This window comes from Erythrolamprus reginae, chromosome 1 (genome assembly GCF_031021105.1).
Source record: "Erythrolamprus reginae isolate rEryReg1 chromosome 1, rEryReg1.hap1, whole genome shotgun sequence".
NCBI lineage: Eukaryota > Metazoa > Chordata > Lepidosauria > Squamata > Dipsadidae > Erythrolamprus > Erythrolamprus reginae.
In genome coordinates this window covers 35,483,652-35,511,197 of record NC_091950.1, presented here as the reverse complement: position 1 = coordinate 35,511,197, position 27,546 = coordinate 35,483,652, and the positions used below count along the sequence as shown (strand labels likewise).

Sequence of the window (27,546 nt, the reverse complement as noted above, 5' to 3'; positions counted from 1 at the left end):
ACACTTTGAATTGTGTTTGGAAACCAATTGCCAGCCAATGCAGTCCGCGGAGTGCTGGAGAGTCATGGGCATACCTTGGAAGGCCCATGACTGATGAAGTGGACAAGGCCATTGGAGCTGTGAGTTCCGCCATTTTGTATATTTTATATAAAATACCAATTATCTTTATTTCATGTATTTATTCATCCAGCCAGTTATTCTTGCAAAAGAGAAGTGTGAAATAAGGATCAGTCAATGTATGAAAATCTAGTTAATATAAATTATTGTTCCCACCTCACCTCTACGCATGTCACAGAAACTGGCCAATCTTGACAAAACTCAGAAACTAAGTACCGGTAGGTCAAATCTGACTTCTATAGCACCTGAGACACCACCAGGGATGGCTAAGAGGTAAAGATAAAAATTCCCTCGAGTCAAGCTAAATTTCTCCTTCCATGTTATTTAATCATCTTTTCAGTCAATTTCCACAGTGGGGAAAAAAATAATTCCATGCGCTAGGAATATAGCCAAGGAGGATATGTGCATTAATATGCATAACAAGTTATTAACAATTTGGATAACTTCAGCACAAATTAAGCTGAGTCCAAATTGTGTAAGTTAAATGTTCCAACATCTGCATTGCATCCCCAGCTACTATTAATGATTCCCTGATGTGTCCCAATAGCAATTGTTCTTCCAACTGGAGAATATTTCAGAATTGAAACATTGCTGCAGAAATGGTTTTCTTCTTTCCCACCGGATACAAATGTTCCAGTAAATAAAGCTAAAAGCCAAATTATATATAATGCTTTCTGGAAAAGAAAGGTCCACTAGAAATTCTAAATAGAATTAGTATAATTAAGATATAATTAAGATAGAACAGGATATCGTAAATACAGGACCAAAGAATTTAATGTCTTTCCTACCTCCCAGAAAACTGATCTTATGTGATAGCATAAGAAGGATATTTGAAATTAATCTTTGAATATCGTACAAGTAAAAACAGCATTTTGGGTAGGTTTTATATAACTTCTGATTTATGATTAAATTACCGTATTTTTATAAGACACATCTTTTTACTCCCTAAAGAGGTTGAAAATTCAGGTGTGTCTTATACTCTGATTATAGCCTTTTTTCCCAAGCTCTAACTAGCTGCTAATGATCTTCCTAGCTTTTACCTTGCAACCTCTTTCATTGTTACTCTCTGCAAAGAATGCTTTCCAAGCCCTACATCTGTGCAGGGTTTTTTTCATTGCTTTACTTATTCAGAATGTTTCTTTCCAGCCCTAACCAGGTGCTAATGATATTTCCAGCTCTTAGCCGCTTGCAAACTCTTTCATTGTTACTCTCTTTGAATAAGGTTTTTTTTTAAGCCCTAACTGGGGGATAAAATAATTTGCTGAATTTGACCAGACTAAGAATGCTAGCCAAATGAATATCTGATTTCCCCCCCTATTTTACTCCCCAAAAACTAAGGTGTGTCTTGTACTCCGGTGCATCTTATATTCCAAAAATAAGGTAAGTTTAGCTGTTCAAAACACAATGGCAAACAATGCTTGCAAAGGGTGCAATTAATGTATGCCACCTATCAAGGCCTTATAAACCTCAGCTAAACTATAGAAAGAATACCAGAAAATTGACTCTACAAATAATTTTTTATTTTCTTCCTCTTCCCCAAAATATAGAACTTCTTAAGATATTATGTACCCTTAAGGCAATCCAGAAAACATATAGAACTATTATATTGTTAACTCACAATCTCTATTTTTTTGTTGTTGAAAAGTTCAACTGGACAGAAAGAAGAAAAATACAATTGAGTTCAGATTCATCCTACATTAGGGTCATAAATATCCATGTCATTCTTTAAAAGCAAAAAGGGAAAAATCTTGGCTTGGGTAATATGGCTAGAAGAGAGAAGGAGCAGCCACAACTCTCAACAGCATGGCATTCTATCGTCAAATTAAACAAAGCCAAATATAGAAAAGCATGCAGTATGCAGTAAGACTTGGCTGCTCTCAAAGAAATCTGTCAAGTGATGATGGTGAACTCTGGTCCAAACTTTTGCTTCTCTAAAACATGTCAAGAATAAAGGAATGATTTCGGCACTGAAAGATGTTGTTTATGAACCCTCAAGTAGTAGAGGTTTAGACTTAAATGCGGGTTATAAATTAAAAAGCCACTGGCTTTCTTATCAGCCTATAGGGCTACAATTAATATTAAAAGATTTATCATTTATTTACATTGGCTTTTGACAAGTTAGGCATACAACAGAGACACAGGATAGATCTTTCATCCAAGTTTAAGAAACTGAGTGCATCTTGCATGATATTCTTCCTACTGAATTCTTATTTATTTGTTTGTTTGTTTATACTTGTATGCTGCTCTTCTCCCGAGACTCAGGGCAACTCACAACATGTAGAAATCTAAATAAAATTACAGATTAAAATCCCCATAATTAAGTTAACAACAGATTCATACATCATCCATTACACATTCATTCATTGGGTGAGGCAAGGTGTTAAAATTTCAATGACCCCAGGCCTGTCAGCAGAAGTGGGCCTTTAAAAGTTTGCGGAAGGCAAGGAGACTGGGGGCAGTACAGATCTCTGAGGGGAGCTCATTCCATAGGGGTGGGGCCACCACAGAGAAGGCTCTTCGCCTAGGCCCCACCAGCTGAGAAAATCACAGAAAATGTCTCCTATGTAAATGACACACAAAAAAAGAACTTACAGTACTGGACTATTTAATGCTTCTTGTAAGGGGCAGAATTCAATTTTATAAAGTTAATTTGTTAACCATAAATGCTGCTAGTGACAACAATGCCAGTCTAAACCAGCTTTAAGTGGATTAGGGAAATTTCATGGAAGACAAGGCTACATGTGCACTTCTTAACACAACTGGGGTGTCAGCCCTGGAGGCCATCTTTTTCTTGAATTCTTCAGGGCTGCCACATTTAGTACTGTGGGAAGCTGGGAGGGGGGACTGCATGGAGTCACAGAGATATTTAGCCATAACATTCTTTCTCAGAGAGTCAAGGACATTCGGCCTGCACTTGGATTGACATGACTGGGAAGCTGGGTCGGTGCATGGATTGAACCATGTGATGGACATGTGGGTGCAGGGGAAGAGGCTTGGATTTGCTTTTGGTTGGGGAAAACCTGGAAGCTCTCAGTTTTGGGTTTCACCAGATGTGCCAATAGGACATCTCTAATAAAATGGAACTTTGTGGAACTGCTGGCCTTGGAATCTTCCTTTGTTGGGGGTGTTACTTGGCACCCTGACATTAACCTGAACCTCCTTTAAAACTTCTACAGCTCCCCGACCTCTCGGGTGCTGTCCAGGGTCCTGAGCCCCGAATACTGACCCAACACCGGGCGGTGTGAAGACTCAGGGAAGATGGAGGAGAAAACTGCTATCATGGAATGAGTCACTGGGGCTGGTTCAATGGTCTATGTGGAGACCTTCTACTCCCCTTTCAAATCTATGGTGAAGACAGTGGAGGCCACTGAAGTGGAACACTGCCAGGGTGCCTGGCCCAAAGAGCCAGCGCCCTGGCAAGCCACTCAACTGGATCCCTCTCTATGGAGTGAGGCTGTGGGTGCCGCACCACTCCAAGAATTGCTGATTGGGTTGATGCTGTGGGAACAGCAGATGGGGAAGAGCAGAGCAGAGACAAGCCCTCAAATGGAGAGCAACTGATCTCAGTGATTCCAGACGGGGTGGGGATTCTAGCCGCCAATGCGAAGCCAGTCACTGGGGGCTCTTCTGGAGTGATTTGCCAAGTTCAGCATGGGCAGCATCACATATCCCCCTCTATGATTGGACTCAGCCCACATTCACCTTTCTGGGCCAAAGCACTGCAATGGCACATGGCAGTCCTTTGTTCTACATGGCATGTAGCAGATCACATCATAATCTCTCCCGTCGGGCCCATCTACCAGGAGGACAGCTCCTGCTAGAGAAAGAACAGCACAGTAGCCAGGCCTGTTGTGCCACTCCAGTCCAGCATGGCAAAGGCCATTTTTGGGGCTGATGAGACCCAACACCCCTCCTCAGCCACAGGTCCTCAGACTGCCTCCCAGTAACCAGAACTTTGGGATGTCAAATTCTGGACAAGCCAGCTGATGCGCCACAACCCACTCTGTCCAGGACAGTCAAGGGCTATCGATGCAGCTAGCATGGGCACAGAGCATCAGAGTACCTGGCCCCTGGCCCAATCCCTCAAGTCTGGACCCACTCTGCATCCCGGGGAAGAAGAATCCCAAGGAAGCCACCAGACAAGGAGAGGATCACTAAACAGGCTGTTGAGATTCCCCTCCTACCAACTGGGAATGAAGAAACTCCAGCCAAAGTTTCAGCCAGGCTCCGGTGAAGGGAGCAGCAGCGATGATGAGCCGATGGTAAGTGAAGCCATCAACCCCTTCACTACCAAAATCTAGAGTGTAGTGCTGGGAGCCCAAGAGGAGGTTGAGGCCATCACAGACACTGACTGTACCAGATGATTGATCCACCTCCCCATTGTCCAACAGGCACAAAACCCCTAGCATGCCCCATCCATTTTCTTTTTTTTTTCTTAGAAAAAGTTTATTGTTTAAAAAAACACAAGCATATACAATATCTTTACAAGTATACATTCAGATTGGAACCCACCAAGCAATAACAAACAACCATAAACCCAAGAAACAACAAAAAGGAAAAAGAAGAAAAAAGAAAAGCATGGTTCAAAACAAGAGAGATATCCTAGTTCTCTCCTTACTGTCTTATTCTTACTTATATCTTACTATTTTTATGCAATTATTCATATCGTTTGACATATTTACAGTCTCACATATTTGGTGTAATGTAATTCTATAATCTTAATAGAAGTTATTAATATTGAATAATTTATATTATGATTACCTTTATATATTAGGTCATCTTCAGTTCTAATCTTTTCTGTCTATCAGATCTTTTATTCTCTATTCAAATTCTCTATCGCTATATACTCTTCTTAAGTCACCTCTATGCTACGTATTTAATTTGTTTTTCTTGTTTTTATCTAACCAATTATACCATTTGTCCCATATTTTATAATAGTCCGTATCCTCCTTTTCTTTTATTCTCATCGTTAATCTGTTCATTTCTGCCAGTTCCAAATTTTTATTTGTAACCTGTAGGTTGGTGGGAACGGTTTCTTTCTTCCAAGATTGAGCATAACATATTCTTGCCATTGTTATCAGGTGAATAATCAAATATCTGTCGTCTTTATGTATTTTTTGGTCCATCATGCCTAATAAGAATATCTCTGGTCTTAATTCTAGAGAAAACCTTTCAAGATTTGGGTCTTCCCAGAAGTGCCAATATGACATCTCTAATAAAATGGAACTGCTGACCTTGGAGTATTCTTTCATTGGGAATGCTACTTGGAACCCTGACATGGGAAACATTGAACATTTCCCAGTTGAATATTCTACCACATTTGGATTTCCCAGAGATATTGGGACCACCATTTTAGAAACCAACTAGACTGCCCTTAGTTTGGCCAAGCACAGCTCTTTTGATCTCCTGATTATATGTTTAGTTAAATATGGTAAATCGGTTAAGTCTGAAGTCCGCTCTAAAAATATATGTCTTCTTCACTATACAGTGGTATCTCTACTTAAGAACTTAATTCATTTTGTGTCCAGGTTCTTAAGTAGAAAAGTTTGTAAGTAGAAGCAATTTTTCCCATAGGAATTAATGTAAAAGCAAATAATGCGTGCAAATCCATCAGGAAAGAATAAAAGCTTGGAATTTGCATGGGAAGAGGAGAAGGAGGAAGAAGAGAAGGAGGACAGTCGCTGCCAAAAGAAGAAGGTAAGTGAGGGGAATCAAAAAAATCCAAAACTTTAAGGCTTTTTTTTTTTTTTAAAGAGGGACTCTGAGGCGGTGAGGAGGAGCACGTGCCTCCCATACACCCAGCGCGAGGCTGCCTCCCATACACTGCGCCAGAGAGAGAAACCCAGAAAGAATGGCAGGAAACTGGCTGGGCCTTCATGCCGCTCTCAAATTTCCTGGGAAATTTTTCCAGGCTCAGGTTCTTAAGTAGAAATGGTTCTTAAGAAGAGGCAAAAAATATTGAACACCCGGTTCTTATCTAGAAAAGTTCTTAAGTAGAGATGTTCTTAGGTAGAGGTACCACTGTAAAATGTACAGCTTCCTTTTTAAACGTTTATGTTTTCAGCTAAATAAGGTAGTGTTTGCTTTCTCTACAGTATTTAATTTTGTTTGGACAGCATTTATATCCTGAAGCTGCAGATTATAGGCACATCACCTGGAAACTAGTATCAGTGAAATATTATTGATTCACTGGGAGTAAATGCTAAATTGAAAGACTATTTACCTTGACAGATGATCTGAAAATACTCTTGACTGAGTGACCATAGCTGGGGAACAAGAGGAGTTTTAAGGAAGTGTAATTTCCTCCTGCTATCTTCGCCAGACAGATACGACTTTTGCCAATAGAAGCAGCAGTTGAATTTCAGTTTTCTTTCTTTTTTTCTCATAGCTTTCACAATGAATATCTATAGCACCACGGCTGAGACTATGGTATCAAAGGCTGATTGTGCATTCCATGCTAACTCAACACCAAATTTAACAACAGAAGAAAAGAGGAACAGATCAACAAACAGCCTCCCCCATTACAGATTGTGATAATTTAACCATGGCTAAGAAATCAACACAACCAAGCCTGCACTGGGCTAATGTGTTTATGTTTTAAACCTTTATCAATAATTGCCAGAAGTTACGGAAAACCCGAGAAAGCTGGCAAAAATTCAGAGACTTTCTAATGGCTGTTGCCAAAAAAGAAATGTTGAAATGGCCCAGAAATAGTTATTCAACAGGGGCCAAAGAACTAGTCAGTAGAATCGTTTTCAGGAAAAGAGGAGTGATTCTTTTGAAAAATATTGTTGGGCAAATGAGGACCTGAAGCTATTCTATCATAGACTTTCAAAAAGTAATATCAATATTTTTCAGTTTTCTGAAGATTTCAAATCTGATATTCCTTGGCTAATGCATTCATTTATAATTTCAGGAATGAGATATTTTATGTACGTTTGCCGCCACATAAACATGTTGAAATTAAGCAGACTTCCCTCAAGAGAAACAAGATTGACATTGCAGTTATAATTACAAGAATGGCACCCATTAAACATTATTCCCTGCAGGTCACTCAAATCAGGGCTTAAACTGAGAAGTAATGTCAGACTTCCCTCCTTACATTCTAGGTATATCTTTTAGCTTGTGACAGTAGTACCAATATCCAGGATTAATTGTAGAGATCCTCCACATTACCAGTTTAGTGCATATCAGCAGAATGCCCAATTTACACAAAATTTATTACTCATCCTTCGGCCACTGGATACATTAGTGGTTTTCCACAATATCGCCTTGCTCCTACATAGCTGAATTGTGAACATTTCTGATTATAATCCATATATAATGGACCACACCTTGCTAACTTATAACAGATATAATATAACATCTTATATTGGGTTTGCAGCAAAGAAATAGAAAGTGGGAGAAAGACAGGAAAAGTAAATCTCAACCCAATTCTTCCTGTGAAACTCACATATTCAAATGCAGTGTGAAACCTGTGCACCATTCACTTGGAAAACAGCACAAAAGTATAGACACCCAATGTTTGTTTATGTATTTGTGTAATAAAACAGCCGCCTAGAGTCCCTAGGGAGTTTGGCGGCATAGAAATAAGTGAATCCCTTATTTACATATTATTTACAAATATGCTGCTCAAAAAAATAAAGGGAACACTCAAATAACACATCCTAGATCTGAATGAATGAAATATTCTCATTTGCACAACTATTCCATTCGCACAACAACATGTGAAATTGATTGTCAATCAGCGTTGCTTCCTAAGTGGACAGTTTGATTTCACAGAAGTTTGATTTACTTGGAGTTATATTCTGTTGTTTAAGTATTCCCTTTATTTTTTTGAGCAGTGTATATTTACAAATATTAAAGTAACAATAGTACATTACATGCAATCATTAAAATGGAAACAATACAAATATAGGCATTTAGGGTGCACAGTTAATCCTCAAAAGACTATTTTAAAAGCCCCAGATTTGCTATCAATGCCTCAGGAGACAGACTGTTCTGTAAGAAGGGAGCTGCTAAGAAAACATGCCAATGTCAGGCTCTCTCCTACCATTTGACCTTAGTTGGCATTCTCTAACAAAATCTGCATGAAAAGCAATCTTTACATAACCAGATTCTAAGCCTATAGGACCATAAAGACAACAGCCAGCGTCTTGAATTACATTTATATTGGCTATCAGCATAGCTCCTTCAACAGTGGTTTAGCAAGGCAGAACAGTAGCTATTGTATTCTAGGCCAGCTGAAATTTGTGGGTGGTCCTCCAAGGAAGACCCAAGTACCATACATTACAGCAGGGGTATCAAACTGGTAGCCCACAGGCCGAATGGGTCATGTGCAGGCCACGCCCACCCCAGCTCCGCGAAGGGGAAAACCGTCGTGATACGACACGTGACGTTGCAAGTTTGACACCCATGTAGTACAGGAATCAAAATTTATTTGTTTGTTTGTTTGTATTTCTATGCCGCCTTTCTCTGTAGACTCAGGGCAGCTTACAAAACAAGAATAAATACAAAATACAGTATATAAGAAGCCCAAATATAAACATCAAAATGAAAGATGATAAGAGTATGATTGACTGTCCTCAGGGCATCCCATTCCAGGCAAGCTCTCAAAGGACCTAGCCATGGTATTCACAGTAGAGTAGAGAGGAGAACTTGACCTCTGAGACAACACAACCCTATCAAGAGTGAAGAATAATACAATCCTGAAATCATGAGATTTCTGAATTAATGGCTGCTCTATTTTGCTTGGATAAAATCTGAGCCCACGTTTTCCCACCCAAATGCTGACAGCCGCTGGGCACTGAGATGGGATTTTTACCACATTTCACTGGGTCCATGGTGGCAATGTGGATATGGATATATTTTGGTTATATGTTACACAAACTGACATAACCTCTCATAACAATTTTATGTAGATGTTAAAACAGGGTAACAAAGACCAAATCCTAACCCTATAACAAAGCACCCTAGAGTCTAACTTCTCATCCACAGTGCCACAAGCTGAAATAATCTGTTCAGCGAAGGGTGTATCATTGTAGCATTGTGCCTTTAACTCCTAACACCCACAAGCAGCTCAGAAAATAAGGTGGTGATCACAACTGAAGGTTAATGTATGTAGTCATCCACATACTTCAGCAAGGTTCACAGGAACAGAATATTGGACTGCAATGAGTCACTGTCATTGGGGCTCATAGACGGATAACATGGTTAGGTCAAAATTCAAGACACGGTAGGAAGGTGGTAACAGAGATTCTGGATTCATAAATTTATTTATTTATTTTATTTATTTATTAGATTTGTATGCCGCCCCTCTCCAAAGACTCGGAAATTGCTCTCAAATGTAGAGGGTTCAGTTTGAATGGGATCCCTATGAAGAGGGTTCCATATAGAAACATAGAAGACTGACGGCAGAAAAAGGCCTCATGATCCATCTAGTCTGCCCTTATACTATTTCCTGTATTTTATCTTAGGATGGATATATGTTTATCCCAGGCATGTTTAAATTCAGTTAATGTGGATTTACCAACCACGTCTGGTGGGAGTTTGTTCCAAGGATCTATTACTCTTACAGTAAAATAATATTTTCTCATGTTGCTTTTGATCTTTCCCCCAACTAACCTCAGATTATGTCCCCTTGTTCTTGTGTTCACTTTCCTTTAAAAACACTTCCCTCCTGGACCTTATTTAACCCTTTAACATATTTAAATGTTTCGATCATGTTCCCCCTTTTCCTTCTGTCCTCCAGACTATACAGATTGAGTTCATTAAGTCTTTCCTGATAGGTTTTATGCTTAAGACCTTCCACCATTCTTGTAGCCCATCTTTGGACCCGTTCAATTTTGTCAATATCTTTTTGTAGGTGAGGTCTCCAGAACTGAACACAGTATTCCAAATGTGGTCTCACTAGCACTCTATATAGCGGGATCATAATCTCCCTCTTCCTGCTTGTTATACCTCTAGCTATGCAGCCAAGCATCCTACTTGCTTTCCCTACCGCCTGACTGCACTGTTCACCCATTTTGAGACTGTCAGAAATCATTACCCCGAAATCCTTCTCTTCTGAAGTTTTTGCTAACACAGAACTGCCAATACAATACTCAGATTGACGATTCCTTTTCCCCAAGTGCATTATTTTACATTTGGAAACATTAAACTGCAATTTCCATTGCTTTGACCACTTATCTAGTAAAGCTAAATCATTTACCATATTACAGATGCCTCCAGGAATATCAACCCTATTGCACACTTTAGAGTCATGAAGAAGTCCCAAACATTTAGCTATAAGGCCACTGCCAGGTGAGAATCAGTTAAGGCAGAGGCCATCCTTCCCTGGTAACAAAGCACGTCAAGTCACTCTGCTCTGTAATCAAGATTGTATGGTATGTTTATGGCAGTTGCATAGGAACAGGACGCTTGTCATCTGACTGCTGGCACATTCAGATTCAGGTGTTTGTCCACTTGCCTTTTCCTAGGCCTGACATTAGTCCAGCATATCCAAAACAGACTCATTGTATTAGAATCATCCTGATCTGTATTCCACCTGACACCACCGTGATCTCAATCTGGCTTCCAATCTGAAGCAATTGTGAGAGACTCTGTCCTCAAAATACTTAGCCAGATACTTACAACTTAACACTAATGGGTTCTAGACCAGTGATGGCAAACCTATGGCACAGGTGACATATGGAGCCATATCTGCTGGCATGCGAACTGTTGCCCTAGATCAATTCCAACGTGCATGTGTGTTGTGGACAGCTAATTTTTGGCTTGCACAGAGGCTCTGGGAGAGGGTGTTTTTACCCTCCCCTGGCTCCAGGGAAGCCTTTGGATCCTGGTGAGGGCGAAACACGAGCCTACTGAGCCCACTAGAAGTTGGGAAAGAGGCTGTTTCTGGCCTCCAGATGTCCTCCAGGAGGCAGAGCAAGCTGTTATTTATGTATGTATGTATGTATGTATGTATGTATGTATGTATGTATGTATGTATTTATTTATTTATTTATTTATTTGATTTGTATGCCGCCCCTCTCCGCAGACTCAGGGCGGCTAACAACAGTTATAAAAAACAGCATGTAACAATCCAATACTAAACAGCTAAAAAAAAACTTATTATAAAACCAAACATACATACAAACATACCATGCGTAAATTGTAAGGCCTAAGGGGAAATAATATCTCAGTTCCCCCATGCCTGATGGCAGAGGTGGGTTTTAAGAAGCTTACGAAAGGCAAGGAGGGTGGGGGCAATTCTAATCTCTGGAGGGAGTTGGTTCCAAAGGGCTGGGGCTGCCACAGAGAAGGCTCTTCCCCTGGGTCCCGCCAAACGACATTGTTTAGTTGACGGGACCCAGAGAAGGCCCACTCTGTGGGACCTAACTGGTTGCTGGGATTCTTGCAGTTTTTGTCCTCCCCAGGCATTGAATTATGAATGTGGGCACTCGCACATGCGCGATAGCGAGGGCCCACACTCTTTTGGCACCTGAGGAAAAAAAGATTTGCCATCACTGTCCTTTTCTTACAGGGTCTAAGACATAGCATTATATTTTATCATATGATCAGTCAGATGTTTAGAGTGGATATGGCATTTTATCCCTCTGTTGAATCCTTCCCAAGATCCCTGGGGGTAAGCAAATATTCAACGCTGGCTGGGGAATTCTGGGAGTTGAAGTCCATACATCTTCAAATGGCCAAGGTTGAGAAACATTGTGTTAGAGGTACAGTATTATCATAATACCGAAACAGAAAATGTTAATCTGATGTATTTATGTATTAGGATGATGGTGTGATATATAGTCACATATAGAACTACTAATTCCAATTTTATAACTACTATGATGTCTTTATCTATTATAAAGTTTCAAAACTTTTGGGACAGCAGGCAGATTCTGAGAGAACATTTTGGTTGGTGGGCTGCTCATTCATAGAACAGCGGCTATGGGTTACATGGTCAGTCATACAAAAAAATCCAGGAGCACAGAACCTAAAAGGCACACACACACACAAAAAGAAATCTCCCCCACTGAAGGCAGTAGATCTGTCATATTTGGCATACAAACCTCCTTTCCCCTTGTTGTTGTAAAGGCCATCATTTGGCACACTTAACATAAAAGCTATGATTTCCCTTTATGCCACTTTAAATAGATCTTTACAATGTCTATTTGGGAAGGGTGTTATGCAGGCTAGACACAATATTTCAGAAGGTCTTATTGGCCTCTGTTTTCCAGTTATTACTTTTTCTTATGTTCTTATAGTTAACACCCCTGCCCCTTCCCACCAAAATCTTCAGAAGGGATTTAAAAATATGTCTGTACCGCTGCCAAGACAACTACATAGATGTCAGAATAAGCCCACTTCAAGGGAAGTTTTTAAAATCCTAACATCAAATCATGGTCAATCAGTATAGCTGTGATAATGCTATTCATATACAGTGGTACCTCTACCTAAGAACGCCTCTACTTAAGAACTTTTCTAGATAAGAACCAGGTGTTCAAGATTTTTTTGCCTCTTCTTGTAACTTAGATCAGAGATGATGAACCTTTTTTGGTTTGCGTGCCCAAAGGGAGGGGTTGCATGCATGTGTTCCCACACCCATAATTCCATGTGGCCCCCTGCGTATGCACGTGTGACCCCCCCCCCCTCTGCCTGTTTTTCACTCTCCCCAGGCTTCATAGCCTTTCTAGGAGCCTGGGGAGAACAGAAATGGCTTTCCACACCCATCTGGAGGCCCTCCAGAGTCCAGAAGTGGCCTGTTTCCCAACTTGAAGAAATAGGGGAATTGAATGTTTCTGGTCTCTGGAGGACCTCTGGTTAGGTGGGTAAGGCTATTTTCGCTCCCCTCAGGCTCCTAGAAAGACTATGGAGCTTGGGGTGAGCAAAAAATGGGCCTTCTCCATCCCCTCAGGAGGCTGAAAAGAGGCTGTTTTCAAACTCCCAGTGGGCCCAGAAGGCCCAAAACCAGACCTGAGCTCACATGCCTACCGATATGGTTCTGTGTGTCACTTGTGGCACATGTGCCATAGATTCACCATCATGGATCTAGATAGTTAATAACTAAAACCAAAGGTGGTTTTGCCTGTGTTTATCCTTCATTTTTGTAATCTAACAGACTTTATGAGTCTTCTAATCTAATCTTGCCTTTCCTTCAATCCACATGCGAACTGTTTCTAGTACTAATAGTTCTAGTACTATTTAGTTGCATTGAGCTCCAATACCCATGACAGCTAAATTATTCATTCTTCATTTAATGGATTTTTGTTTTCTCAGGAACACTGCAGTATCCCATATTTATTTATTATTTGGATTTGTATGCCGCCCCTCTCCGAAAACTCGGGGCGGCATATGTAATGCAATGGTGTGAATGTTAATATTCAGGGATATATTCCGTATACATGTAGACCTTGACTTGTGACCACAATTGGGACCAGAATTTCAGTCATGAATTATGATAGTTGTAAGTTTATTTAATTGGACTTATATTTATTTAATTTGACTTATATGCCGTCCTCTCCCATAGGACTCAGTTGAGTTGAGACACATGACTGGGCTCGGTTTTACAATGATTTTTATGGTAGTTGCCAAGCAAATCACAATGATCGTAAGTATGAACTGACTCTCTCAATCAGGCATTTCTCAATTACAGGATGCTACATCAAGTTATAGTTGTGAGCCAGCTGCCAAGCAGATGAAACGCAACCATGTAATGGTGGGGGAAGGTTTTTGCAACATATTATAACAGCTGGAAGTGCTTTATAGGCTATAAAGCACCCTTTCTGAGGCTATCTGTAATTAACATATGGCCATTAAGACTGCCAGTTGGAACAATGGGGCTTCATACTTTTGTGCTAGCAAAAACAGGTAGCTCTTGACTGATGACCACAATTCGTCTTTATGCGGTTAACTAAGGCATCATATGACCTCACCCAATTTTATGACCATTTTGCAGCGGTCATTAAGCAAATCACCAGTCATTTAAAGTAAGGATATGACCATTCCCAGCCATTTTCTCCCCATTGACTGTAACTGGCTGGAAAGGTTGCAAGAGGTGACCATATTGTTCAGGGGATGCTACATTTGTTGAAAATGTTAACTGGTCACTAAGCTCCCAGAATGTGATCCCATGATCGTAGGAATACTTTAATAGCCTTCAGCGTGAGGAACAGTCCTAAGTTGAGGAATGAGAATGGCTTTTTTTAATGGTTTTGGGGATTTTTTTAGATTTTAAATTTAATTCATTGGATTTAAGGTGTTATATATTATTGTATGCTGTATGTTGTAAGCTGCCCCGAGTCCTTGCAGAGGGGTGGCATAAAAATCCAATAAATAAATAATAAATAAATAAATGAATGAATACCTCTGTAATTACCTGACCAGCACTCCTGATATGTGTTTAAATATTTTATAGTTGTGCAAGTTCTTGTTATGAACAACTATCTATTGATCAGATTCATATTATTTCCAATTAGGCAGAGATTTTTTTGCCTCTTCTTAAGAACGATTTTCTACTTAAGAACCCAAGGCCGGAAAAATTTCCCAGGAAATTTGAGAGCGGCACAAAGGCCCGGCCAGTTTCCTGCCATTCCCCCTTTAATCCCAACCATCTTGGGCTTTTCTGGGCTGACAGAGGAGCCTTTCGGTGGTGCTTAAGGAGGCTTTGGCAGTCCAGAGTGAATGAAGCATTTTCTTTTCTCTGGACACTTGGAGAGAAAATAACCTTTGCCAGCACCCAGAGAAAAGAAACGCTCCCTTCGCTCTGGGCAATCCCTCTTTTTTTTAAAGTCTTAAAGTTTTGGATTTTTTTGATTCCCCTGCCCTCACCTTCTTCCTTCGGCAGTGACTGTTCTCCTCCTCTTCTTCTTCCTCCTCCTCCCACCCAAATTCCGAACTTTTATTTCCTTCCTAATGGGTTTTCATGTATTATTTGCTTTTACATTGATTCCTATGGAAAAAATTGCTTCTACTTACAACCTTTTCTACTTAGGAACCTAGTCACGGAACGAATTAAGTTTATTATTATTATTTTTTATTTTATTTATTTGATTTTTATGCCGCCCTTCTCCTTAGACTCAGGGCGGCTTACAACATGTTAGCAATAGAACTTTTTAACAAAGCCAGCATATTGCCCCCACAGCCCGGGTCCTCATTTTACCCACCTCAGAAGGATGGAAGGCTGAGTCAACCTTGAGCCGGTGATGAGATTTGAACCACTGACCATCAGATCTACAGTCAGCTTCAGTGGCCTACAGTACAGCACTCTACCTGCTGCGCCACCTCGGCTCTTAAGTTCTTAAGTAGAGGTACCACCGTACTTAATACTTCTATAGCAGATCCAAGGCAGTATTTGAACATAACACCATCACTTTAACACTATCCCTTTCAGGGGCCGCTTCCTGTTACCGCTACGGTGCGCTGCATGTGCGGCTTTTAATCTTGTGCGCATACATGTCCCAGCATGTTTTTGCTTTTGCGCATGCAGCAAAATCTTGCAAGGTGACATGCGTGCATGCGAGATTTCAGTGATTTGTTTTTTGCTGCCACGCATGCGCAGAAGCAAAAAAAAAAATCACAAAATCTATTACAGGTGTGCGTCCCCTCGAGATTTTGCTTCCTGTGCATGCACAGGAGCAAAAACACACTGGACGCACATGCACACATGCATAAGGCATGAATCTACTGACACATCGCTACCAGTGCACCATTCTTTACTGTACCGGTAGCAACCAAAATGTAGGGCTGCTGTATAATAGTGTTTACAACTTCAGGAGGGAAAACACCCATGAAGGTACAGGTAGTCCTCAACTTACAACACTTCATTTAGTGACCGTTCAAAGTTACAGTGGCACTGATAAAAGTGACTTCTGATAATTTGTCCTGGTTACAACCTTTGCAACATCCCCTTGATCATGTGATCAAAATTCAGATACTGGGCAACTGACTCATATTTATGATGGTTGGTATGTCCCAAGGTCCTTTTATCACCTTTTGTGACCTCCTCAGAAGCAGTCAGTGGGGAAGCCAGATTCACTTAACAACCGGGTTACTAACTTATCAGGGATTTGTTTAATAACATAGGCAATAATTGTCATAAAATGGGGTAAAACTCACTTAACAAATGTCTCACTTAACAAGAGAACCTTTGCGCTCAATTAGTTCGAGTCAAGGACTAGCTGTGCTTGAGACTGTGTCTTGCAATGCAGAGATGGGTTCCTCCCAGTTTGGATCCTATTTATAGAACCAGTAGTAATTTGGCGGCCTGGGTTGCTGGAACTGGCAATGGCCCAGGCCTGCTATGTCCCTGAGCTGGTTCTCCTGGCGGCACCATAGGCGCCCCAATCTTGTTTTTTGCTTCTGCGCGTGAGCAGAAGCTTTTTTAAAGCTTCCCTGAGTTGCCTCGAGAAGGGCGGCATAGAAATATAAATAAACAAATAAATAAACAAACAAACAAATCAATAAACAAATAAACAAACAAATAAACAAACAAAGTACTGCGCATGTGCCCATGCAATGTGCATGCGCCCGCATGGCATGTCCCTTAGCAAACTGACAGTGGGAGAATCTAAAACCCACCCCTGTTGCAATGCTATAGCTGGAGCACATGGGAGTATTTCTTTCATTTTCTTTCTACTCAACTGAGAAAGACCCAAGTGAGTTTCAATGTAAGACCCTCCATTTTCAATTGGCATACTTCTGTGGCTGAACCATGAGAGGGGCTTTTAGTTCAAGAAACATCTCCTCAAGTTTGTGAAATGACCATTATCTACTTTTAAAATACAACGCAAAAATAACTACTGCTAACTTGTCTGGTGAAAGATTGCAGTCTTTCAGATCAAACAAGCTCAAATGCCATTTCTCAGTATTCTGGTAACAATGAGTCAAGAATATTTTATTCTTTTCAAGCAGTTAATTTGTAAGCCAGAAGATAATTACTACTGTCTAGCTAGCTAATAAATAAGTGCAAATGAACTGATATCAAGGCTCAGAGATACTTGGTATATGTGGGAATCTTTTCTGATAACATTTATCATACTCATTAGTTTAATTTGGGCCATTCTTGAATACAGTACTTTGAAATGAGTTTACAACTGTGGGCAGATTTCTAGAAACACAAGAAAAACATAAACCTAAAATATACACATAAAATGTAGGGTTTGCTAAAATGTGCATACTTGTATGGTTCATATTACTCCCGATAAGCTATGACTAGGAGAAATAGGAAGAAAAGCACATTTAGTCATAAATTTCAACTATATAAGCTATTTTATTAAATTCCATTTCTGTGACTAATCCAAAGCAGTTGTTTAATTCTTCACGTTGTGGTAAAGGAATCCATAATTCAAAAGGCATGAAGATTATTTTACAGCAATGTGGGAAAAACATTTATAATCAGTTTATAACATTCTTAAGTAGTAATATTTAATAGTAATTTTAGGAAGGGAAAATTCAAATTTGCAGTGAGCAAAGAAACATTTTTTTTTTGTTCAAGGGCAAATCAATTACCAGATCTACTTTGCAGAAAATTCTGCCAACTGACTGAGAATGGGAAACAAATTGGAAATGTAGGAGCAAATGGGACATGTTCATAAACAAACTTTAAATAAAATAAATGACTTTATCTGCTAAGCAACTATGGATGTCCTTTCTGAACAGGAAGTGGCATAGAACATTTGGCGTTTTCCCAAGGGAAAGTTTCTTGCAAGAGAAAACTTGTAGAAAATATAGGAGAATTTAGATGTATTCAATCACAACTTTTGAGAACCATGCACAAAATCCCAAAGTAATCGAGCATCTGAATTCAATTTTACTCAGGACTTGTAGAATATATTTAATGTCACTGTAATTACAAACTGTTTCATAGCAACTGAATTAAATATAAATAAAAATAGAACAAGATACTGTATAGGCAAAAGGAGCTGGGTTGACAATTATTGTACATGTTTATATAAATTATCTTACTACATAAATTTATGTTAAAATGATTAGTATATAAATTACATTATGTTCAGAAACCCTGTTTTCCCCCAAATAAGACATTCCCTGATAATAAGCTCAATCGAGCTTTTGAGTGCACGGCAATAAGGCCAAGCCTTATTTCAGGGTTCAAAAAAAATAGGGTCTTATTTTCGGGGAAACATGGTAGTTGTTTTCTACACACCCATCCTATTTAAGAAATTCTAAATATTGATGACATGAACTCACCTTAACAATCAAAACCTCTGAGTTATTAAAAGTTGCCTTGAAACCTAGTTCATTCCTATGCTAGCATTCAGAATCTATGGACTGAAAGCTCAACAGTTCGTCTTTCCAATCATTCAGGACCATCACAAAGAAAAGGGACTGTTTATCAAAGCAGCAATTATCTGGCTTGGTATGATCCCAAAGTCTGTTTGGACAGGAAGCTTTCAGCCTTGGATGGAGCAATGCAAGCAAGATTATGCTAAAGGAGCTTGATTAGTTTGGTATAGTGTTGGGGACCGAGGCTTTTATACTCCTGAATACTAACTCTGAGTTGCAAAACGGAAACTTCAGATCGTGGAGAATGCGGCCGCGACAGCCATCGTGGGGCTTCCTAGATTCGCCCACGTTTCTGCAACACTCCGCGGCCTGCACTGACTGCCGATCGGTTTCCAGTCACAATTCAAAGTGTTGGTAATGACCTTTAAAGCCCTACATGGCATTGGGCCAGAATACATCCGGAACCGCCTTCTACCGCACAAATCCCAGTGGCCGATAATGTCCCACAGAGTTGGCCTTTTCCGGGTCCCATCGACCAAACAATGTCGTTTGGCGGGCCTCAAGGGAAGAGCCTTCTCTGTGGTGGCCCCGGCCCTCTGGAATCAACTCCCCCCATAGATTAGAATGGCCCCCACCCTCCTTGTCTTTCGCAAATTACTCAAGACCCACCTTTGTCGCCAGGCATGGGGGAGTTAGGATATTCCTTCCCCTAGGCCATTACAAGTTATGTATGGTATGTTTGTATGTATGTTTGGTTTTTATAATAAGGGTTTTTAGTTGTTTTATTAGATTGGATTGTTACATGTTGTTTTTTATCATTGTTGTTAGCCGCCCCGAGTCTGCGGAGAGGGGCGGCATACAAATCCAATTAATAATAATAATAATAATAATAATAATAATAATAATAATAATAATAATAATAATTATTATTATTATTATTATTATTATTATTATTATTATTATTATTATTATTATTTCCCCATTAATGTGAGACAGTGATGGTAGGTATTTTTATCCTAGTATCTAAGGGGGAAATGATTTTGGTAGAAAGGAGAAATCAGGGAATTTCTATAAATCACAGCATATAATGCCTGATTTTAGCAGCTGTTCAAACTTATATGAAATTGGATATTCTTTGGCATATACAATTTGGAAATCCTATCCCCTACTCCATTTCTAGCCTATCTCAACTTCATTATTTGAAGCACTTCAAATAATAAACCTCTCTAACCCTGTTTAACACTCCCAGAAAACAATTAATTGAAGGCACTCAGTTATGTGCAATCCTCAAAAGTACTACTTTTTTTTTCACTTTTTCAAATTACAGTCTCTGAACAATGCAAATTATTTATTTAAGCTCATGATAGTTTAAAAAGCTTCTTGAAGTGAAGGCGAAATGGGGAAAAATAGGAAAATGAAAATCTTCAATCTAATCTGCCTGCATATCTTCCGATACAAAACTTTTGAATGTGAGCCAGAAACTAACTAAAAATAAGACAGAGAAAGAGTGGAAAAGTTATTTGAAGAGAAGAATAAATAAAGAAAACATATTTAAAGTTAACATATAAATAAAATCAGAAACAGCGATAATTGGAACAACCCTTTTATTTAGCATAATGGCTGGAGGGAAAACATTACAAATTCAGCTCAATAAATTTGTAAATTCATCACTCCATTACTGTAGTACAATACAACTGGTAAATCAGTAAAGCTGCATTTTCTTGGTGTTTTATTCATAATACATCATAAATCTTCCTTAAAGCTAAGGGATGCAGAGATAGCAGTCATTTTTTAAAAGTTAATTTCCTGAGTATCTTAAAAGAAAAATTAGAACGTATTTTTATTTTCTAGAGTTTGAAAGATATTCAAGGAAACTATTTTATTATACTGTATTTCCAGGGATTAAATTCAGTAAAAAATATCTAGGAAGTTAAAGGTCATAAATCACTTTTGAAGTGGCACAGGAACTGAATTGTGCCTAATGGACAGAAAATTCAATAACTTTTTAATAGACTTGGTATAATTTAGAAGTTGACATATGATATGACTAAGGAGAAATTTTCTGACAGTGAAAACAATCAACCAATGGCTTGCCTTCAGAAGTTGTAGGAGCTTCATCATTGGTAGCTTTCAAGAAGAGATTGATTGGATTGCCATATGTCAGAAATGATGTAGTACCTCTTGCTTAGGCAGGGGTTAGACTAGATGACCTACAAGGTCCCTTGCAACTCTGTTAATCTGTATCTGTAAATATATTCAGATTATCACTGTACAAACCTCTCTTATTCATCCCAATACATTCTTCCTTCACTATATTTTGCTAAAGCAAATGCACAATCAATCAAAAGCAAAAAATAAACAAAAAGTATATGTAGAAGCTACAAATATCCTTAGATTAGATTTTTCGGTTATGTCTACTACAGGACAGTATACAAATATTAAAACTTATATCCAAGTAAAACTGCTAACATGTCATTCACAAGATCAAATAACACATTATGAACTATCTATTTTAAAGAATCAATCTCCTAATTTCTTTCTGCCTCTGTCATATCAAAATAGGAGCTACAGACTGAGTCACTAGAATATAAATTGAGAGCAAACCCCACTCTTTACTAGCACTGATTATGTTATGTAGTTTGGGTAATGAAATGTCTGAAAGGAAACAACCAACTTCAGAGCACCAAGGACTCCTCAGTACAGACTGAGTCTTTAGCACACACAAATTAAGGAGTTATATTTGCAAATTAAACACTGTATTTTTTTAAAAAAAGCTAATTCTTATAGCACCAAAGCAATAACATTTTTTGAAGAATTGCTTTGGGGTTTTTTTCTTTTGTGTTTTATGCACTGCTATCTGTAGTTTCTCAGTTTGAGCTCTCCCTCCCTCCGTCTATTATCTGAAGTCAGAGATTATACTATGTGTAGGGGAATTAAAAGAACTATTATACCAGCTGTTGAGCATCAATGTCTTATTTATTTATTTATTTATTTATTTATTTATTTATTTATTTATTTATTTATTTATTTATTTATTTATTTATTTGGTTGGTTGGATTTCTATGCTGCCCTTCTCCAGAGATGGAGGAATTGGCTACATTATCTTTTTTTAGGATTGTTACTAACCCAGCTACAAAGTAGTTTCATAAACAATCTTTAGGTAACTGCTTATTTTGTTTACTACAATGTATGTCAATTAATTCAATAAGGCTCCAAGTGGCTTTACCCTCCCTCCCAAAAGTAACATTAAAATAAAAACCATTGCAAATAATAACAAAATGCAACAATGCTGTAATGAATAATCTCAACCTTCAAATCTAGAGCAGTCTGAATGAAGCTGCCATAAAAATACATTCCAGTTTAAACCAAACTTAACAGCCACTTCCACCCTACACTTAAGAAAATTACATACCAAAATCATCAACATTCATATACTGGCCTATATGAAAAACGTAGTATTTCAAAATGGGTAGAAACTGAAGAATTCTGACCCCATCATTAATTCAATCTTTGACTTTCCAGTTCCAAAATCAAATCAAATCTAAATAAGACTCTTTCATACAAACATAAGCTTCCCTTTGAAGCAAGTATTTATATCTGCTTTTCCTTCCTTATTACATCAGTGTAAAATGTTAATACAGTACCGGATGGGGGTGGTTTAACCAACATGATTTAAGTGGGCAACTAATCAACAAATCAGTTCTTTATAGAGAACCAAAGATGTGCTAGAGACCAGATAGGGATTACTTGTTTTCAGCACTGCAAACAACTTCATATGCATTTTAACAGAAGGAATATTTTAATTACCAACTGAATATATCTCAGCATTTGGCCTCAGGACAAGAACTTTAGCACTTAATACAGTATTCTGCTCAAGATTGAAAACATAGTGCAAAGTAACTGAGTAATGCACATGCACTTCAGTGAGATCCTAACCTCCAAGATATGGTCTATGACATTGAACAGATAGGATATGTGCTGTGCAACTAATATTGGACTAAACCTCAGAAGTCAACATGAGATGTAGCAGCTTTAGCAATAAAAGCAAAATGTTAAGGCAATGTTTATTGGCACACATTTGATTGGAACTTTTGATGTACTTCAGTATTAAAATGGGAAAATAGTTAATTGGGGAAGTATAATTAATTATCTCTGAGACTGCAATACAAGCCATAACACCATCAGATTCAAGATCACTTGACTAAGGAAGTTGATCATTTTCGCCCACTTCAGAAAACCAGAATTAAAACTTTGATATGGCAGCAAACATTTTGCAAAGGAGAAATATGTTTGCAACAATAAAGATTTTTCTTGCCAATTATAGTCTAAAAAATTAACTATTTTATGAGCCAAACAATAAAAGAATAACTACAATAATGCATTGTGTCAAAAATTTTCAATTCTACAATCTTTGCCGAGCTTTTCCTAACACTCTTATTGCTTTTTACTTATGTCACATTTTGCTACTGGGTTAGTTCAGAACTCTTTTCAAAGAAGGGAACATTTGATGGCAGAGGCAAACTGAACCAGTCACAGTTCTTTGCCATGGCAACCCACAGACACAGTAATATTTAAAATACAGGTTGAGATGTGCTAATTACCCCTTCTCAGTTTGCCTAGCAGAGGACCCCTGGTCAATGACAACACACAGAACAACGGAGGATCAAGCAAGATAATCTCTATATGAAGCTTCTGACCACAGCACATCATTCAGCATTTGAGAAGGCGTATAGAAGCTAGCATTATCTAATCAGCAGAGCAATTTTAAAAAATTAATTTAATTTTTCTCTTTGTGACTGCACATTCAAACAATATCTCTCAATAAACAAGCAGCACATTTTTAAAAAGCAGAGCTGTAGGTTTCCCTGAAACATGCATTTTCAGCAAACACTTCAATATAGAACTTTTGCTAGACATTTAATTCTGGTTTCTAATTAAAAGTTCATCAACACATCCATCATAGTATAAAGGGTGTGGCTGCTGCTCTATGGAACAGCCTGTCCCTGAAGTCTGAAGGACCTAACCCTCTCAGCCTTCCAGAAGGTTGTTATGACCCAGTTGTCAGGATGTTAGGGGAGGGCAATGTACACATTTGTATTTGTAAAATTGCTACAAAATATCTCAGATATTTCTTTTTCTTGAATTGGATTATTTTTAACTCTGGTGTTTTCTTTTGTTTTGTTCTGTAAATTGATTGTCACTTGGAGTTAGGCATTTAAATTGGTCAGTGATATAAATGTTCTAAAAACAATTAAATACATTCTCCAGATAGATTAAAGTGTACATTCAGATTTAAGGACGTAGGTTACATATATCGATTTAACCGTTCTAGCGTTAAACTGAGAAATATTGTCCTAATAATTGCTGAGATTTTAAAAATCTTAATAGACTTTGGCTCCTCTGAGAACCAGCTTGCCATTACCAGAAGCTAGGATAATACTCTATCACTGCTCCCTGCATTTCTCTATGAAATTTCAACTTGCTACCACAAGTAGTTATAATTATAGTTTATTAGATTTGTATGCCGCCCCTCTCCGAAGACTCGGGGCGGCTCACAACATAACAGTGATACAATACATTACAAATCCAATAGTAGAAAATTAAATCAATTTAAAAAACATTAATAACATAATAAAATCCCTAACTATACAATCATACACATTCAACCTAATCCATCATACAGTAAGGCTGAAAGCATAATAAAAAAGGGGGGGGGTAATTATTCCCACGCCTGGCAACAAAGTTGGGTCTTCAGCATTTTATGGAAGGCGAGGAGGGTGGGGGCTCTTCGCATCTCTGGAGGGAGTTGATTCCAGAGGGCCGGGGCCGCCACAGAGAAGGCTCTTCCCCTGGGTCCCGCCAGCCGACATTGTTTGACCGACGGGACCCGGAGAAGGCCAACTCTGTGGGACCTAATCAGCTGCTGGGATTCGTGCTCTGAGTAAAAGTAAAATATTGTAAAAATAAAATAAAATAAAAACTTAGGGCCATCCAATAAAAGCAAAGAAGTACACAGCAGTGATTGTAATGTGCCTCTGTAGAGTTGTAGATTCAGCAGTCCTGTTGCACGCTGAGGGGCTGCTTAATCGCTTTCAAACAAAAAATGACCAAATATTCATTTCCGTATATAGCGTTCACCATGCAACCCCTACATTCTATTGTAACTTACCGAGTTTTTCCACGAGTTTCAGCATGACGCCACCGATATGTATTTCCCCTGTGACCCTCAGTGTTACATCTCTGTTCAAGTCTGTGATGAGCACATTCAACTCCCACGTTCCATCAGCGTAGCAGCCATCTGGCATCCGTATACCGTCCAGAGCCGTCATTGCTCCTTTCTAGTGAAACAGAGGAAATGGCATTCATTTCATTAGTTAAGCCGAAGCCTCTCCGCTCATAGCTCAGGAGTGACTTCCCTGCTCCCCCCCCCCACTTTCAAGTGAAGAAAATCACAGCAGTGAGGAAAGTTAAGAAGGAGCAAGAAAAAGAAATAACCAAGCGAGGGAAACAAACTCCCTAATATCAGCTGTAAAGAAGTTAATAAAACCGAGGAAGTTCCCAACTCAGTTCAATTTACTTAGGGGAGCAGTAAGAGGAGGGCGGATCCAGATTGCAGACTTCCAGCTGCTCAGCAAGGGCTTTGTAAACTTAAAGGGAAGATAAACTGAAGCCTTGCTTAGCTTCAGTTTGCAGGTATGTTTAAACCAAGATTCCCTTCTTCAAGGATCTTATTTGTCCTTATGTTAATGAGACCGGTCCCTTTGACCCCGAAGTTCAGGATTCCTTCTTCCCTTTAAGATCCAAAGACTCAAGACAATCCGACTTAATTCACCCGGAGCAAACACACATCCTTTTCAGCCATAATAACCTCCACGATCTCGTCCTACAAAACATAGATATATTCGGGGTGGCAGCCAGATTGCATAAACATCTTAAAGCACCACACGAGCACAAATAAGGGACTCCACACAGGGAAGAAAATTTTGCAAGCTAATTTTTTTCTCCCCAAGGCACAAGAGAGAGCACTATATTCAAATTCTAGGGGGGCTGTGGCAGGCAAGAAAAAGAAAGGAGCAATGGACGTCCGGAGCCAAAATAATGCTCAGAGGGGAAAAGAGGCTGTGCCTGTTGGATCTAGAATTCCATAAAAATAATCTGAAGGAGGGGGAGGAGGTTAACGTCTCAGGTAAGGCCTGAAAGAAAGAAAGGAAAGAAGGAAAGGAAGGAAGGAAGGAAGGGAGGGGAAATAAAGAAAAATGAAAGAAGGAAAGGAAGGAAGGAAAGAGAAAGAAAAGAAAGGGAGGAAAGAGAAATAAAGAAAAAGGAAAGAAGGAAAGGAAAAGGAAAAGAAAAATGAAAGAAGGAAAGGGAAGGGAAGGAAGAAAGAAGGAAGGAAGGAAGGAGAAATAAAGAAAGAGAAAGGAAAAGGAAAAGAAAAATGAAAGAAGGAAAGGGAAGGAAGAAAAAAAGGAAGGAAGGAGAAATAAAGAAATAAAGAAAGAGAAAGGAAAGATGGAAAGGAAAGGAAAAGAAAGGAAAGGAGGGGGGGAGAGAGAAAGAAGGAAAGAAAGAAAGGTGGGAAGGACGGAGAGTGAGAAGAGACCGAAAGCAGCGGCGTGCGTTATTTGCGGGGGGGGGGGGGAAGGCAAGCAAGTCAGTCCCCTCAAAAGGGACTAGGACCCTGAAAAGGGCACAAACTCTCCCAAACTACCCCACACAACACACACATACAACCCCGACCCCCTCACCCTTCACAAGGGATCCCCTGAGGACCCCACCGGGGAGGCGCAGACGTCCCCGCGTCCACCGACCGAGCAAGGATGACGTGGAAGCGGAGGCGAAACGAAGGAGCCCCGCTCTTTCCTTTGCCGCGCGAGGGGGAAAAAATAATAATAAAAGCCTCTCGGAGTCTCACCTCCCTTCAAGGAGCTCCCCGGCCTCGCTCCTTTCGCCTGCGCGCGCGCGCCTCTGCGTGCGTGCGTTGGGGTCCCCCTCCGCCGGCGCTGCGAGCGTGACAGAGAACCCCCCTCCCCGCTGCCGCCAACGCCGCTGCCCTCTGCCTGCCTCGCCCGATGCTTCGCTTCTCTTCTCCCCCCCACTCCCGCCCTGCGGACGTAGCCAGGACGGGAGCCGCCGCCGCCCCCCCGAAGCCTCCTCCGCTGCCCGCCGGGGGCGCCGCCTGAGGGGATGGCGACGGAGGGAGTGGGAGGAGGAGGAGGAGGGAAAGGAAGGCCGGAGGGGGGTGGGGAGGTGGACGGAGGAGAGGGGAGGCGCTGCCCTTTTATGGAAGCTTGGACGGAGGAGCAGCGGGGCAAGGGGCCAACATCCGGGACTCCCCCGCCAGAGGACGCGCGGGAAAACGAAGAGGGGGGGAGGAGGAGGAGGGGGGAGGCTGAGTGAGAAGGGGGAGGCGGCTGAGGGGGAGGAGGCGCGCGGAAAGCGCGGGAAGGGGGGCGCCGTGAAGGGGTGGCTCTCGCCCCCCAAGGAGGAGAGGAGAGCCTGGCGGGTCGCCTTCCTTGGGAATGGAGAGCAGCCTCCTCTCTCTCTCTCTCTCTCTTTCTGTGCTGTGGGGTTTCCTTTCCCCGCCGCTTTCCCTCTTGCGTTTTGACCCACAACTTCGCCTATGCCCAGAACGAACAGCCGCGCGCATTATGAGGGAATGGGATCCGGCATTAAGACGGCGGATGCTTGCCAAAAGTTATTATTGATTTATTAATATTATTATTATTATTATTATTATTATTATTATTATTATTATTATTATTATTATTATTATTTATTGTATTTATATGCCGCCCCTCTCCGAGGACTCGGGGCGGCTTACAATGTATTAAAAAAATTGAAAACATCTTAAATCCAGTTAACTATAAAATTAACTAATCTAATCAACTGAATATCGATTTTAAGCATTGGGAGAACGGAGTAACCGGACTTGGAAGATGGGCTGGGAAGTGCCGAGATTGTCCATTGCGCTTGCCGCTTCTGGAAAAAATCGTCCTAGGGAAAAGTCAAGGATGATGAGGGAATAGGAGGGGAGGGCAAGGATTGTCAAGAGACAGGAGGTGGTTCTAAACCCTCAGAGCTGGTTTTATGAGGGCGCTGCGTTGGTTATACAGTACTACCTGGAGAGGCAACAGATGTTGGTTTTAATTATGTCCCGAAGGTGTTTCCACCCCCCCCCCCCAAACGGGCAACTGG

At 40.1% G+C, this 27,546-nt stretch overlaps 1 protein-coding gene across 6 annotated transcripts in view; it reads right to left on the bottom strand.

Moving 5' to 3' along the window:
- The window catches only part of FERMT2 (FERM domain containing kindlin 2), a 124,143-nt gene extending 97,449 nt beyond the window's left edge, over nucleotides 1–26,694 (bottom strand). The window contains exons 1-2 of one of the 6 annotated variants that reach the window (XM_070749324.1): nucleotides 26,264–26,694; nucleotides 24,518–24,686 (exon numbers count right to left, since the gene is read on the bottom strand). In XM_070749324.1, the coding sequence (XP_070605425.1) occupies nucleotides 24,518–24,677 (160 nt within the window). In that variant the 5' untranslated portion in view covers nucleotides 24,678–24,686; nucleotides 26,264–26,694. Of the gene's footprint in view, nucleotides 1–24,517; nucleotides 24,687–24,925; nucleotides 25,484–26,096 lie in introns of those variants that run through there. The other 5 variants (XM_070749321.1, XM_070749325.1, XM_070749322.1 and 2 more) reach the window with 5 other exon arrangements.
- Nucleotides 26,695–27,546: the final 852 nt, after the last annotated feature.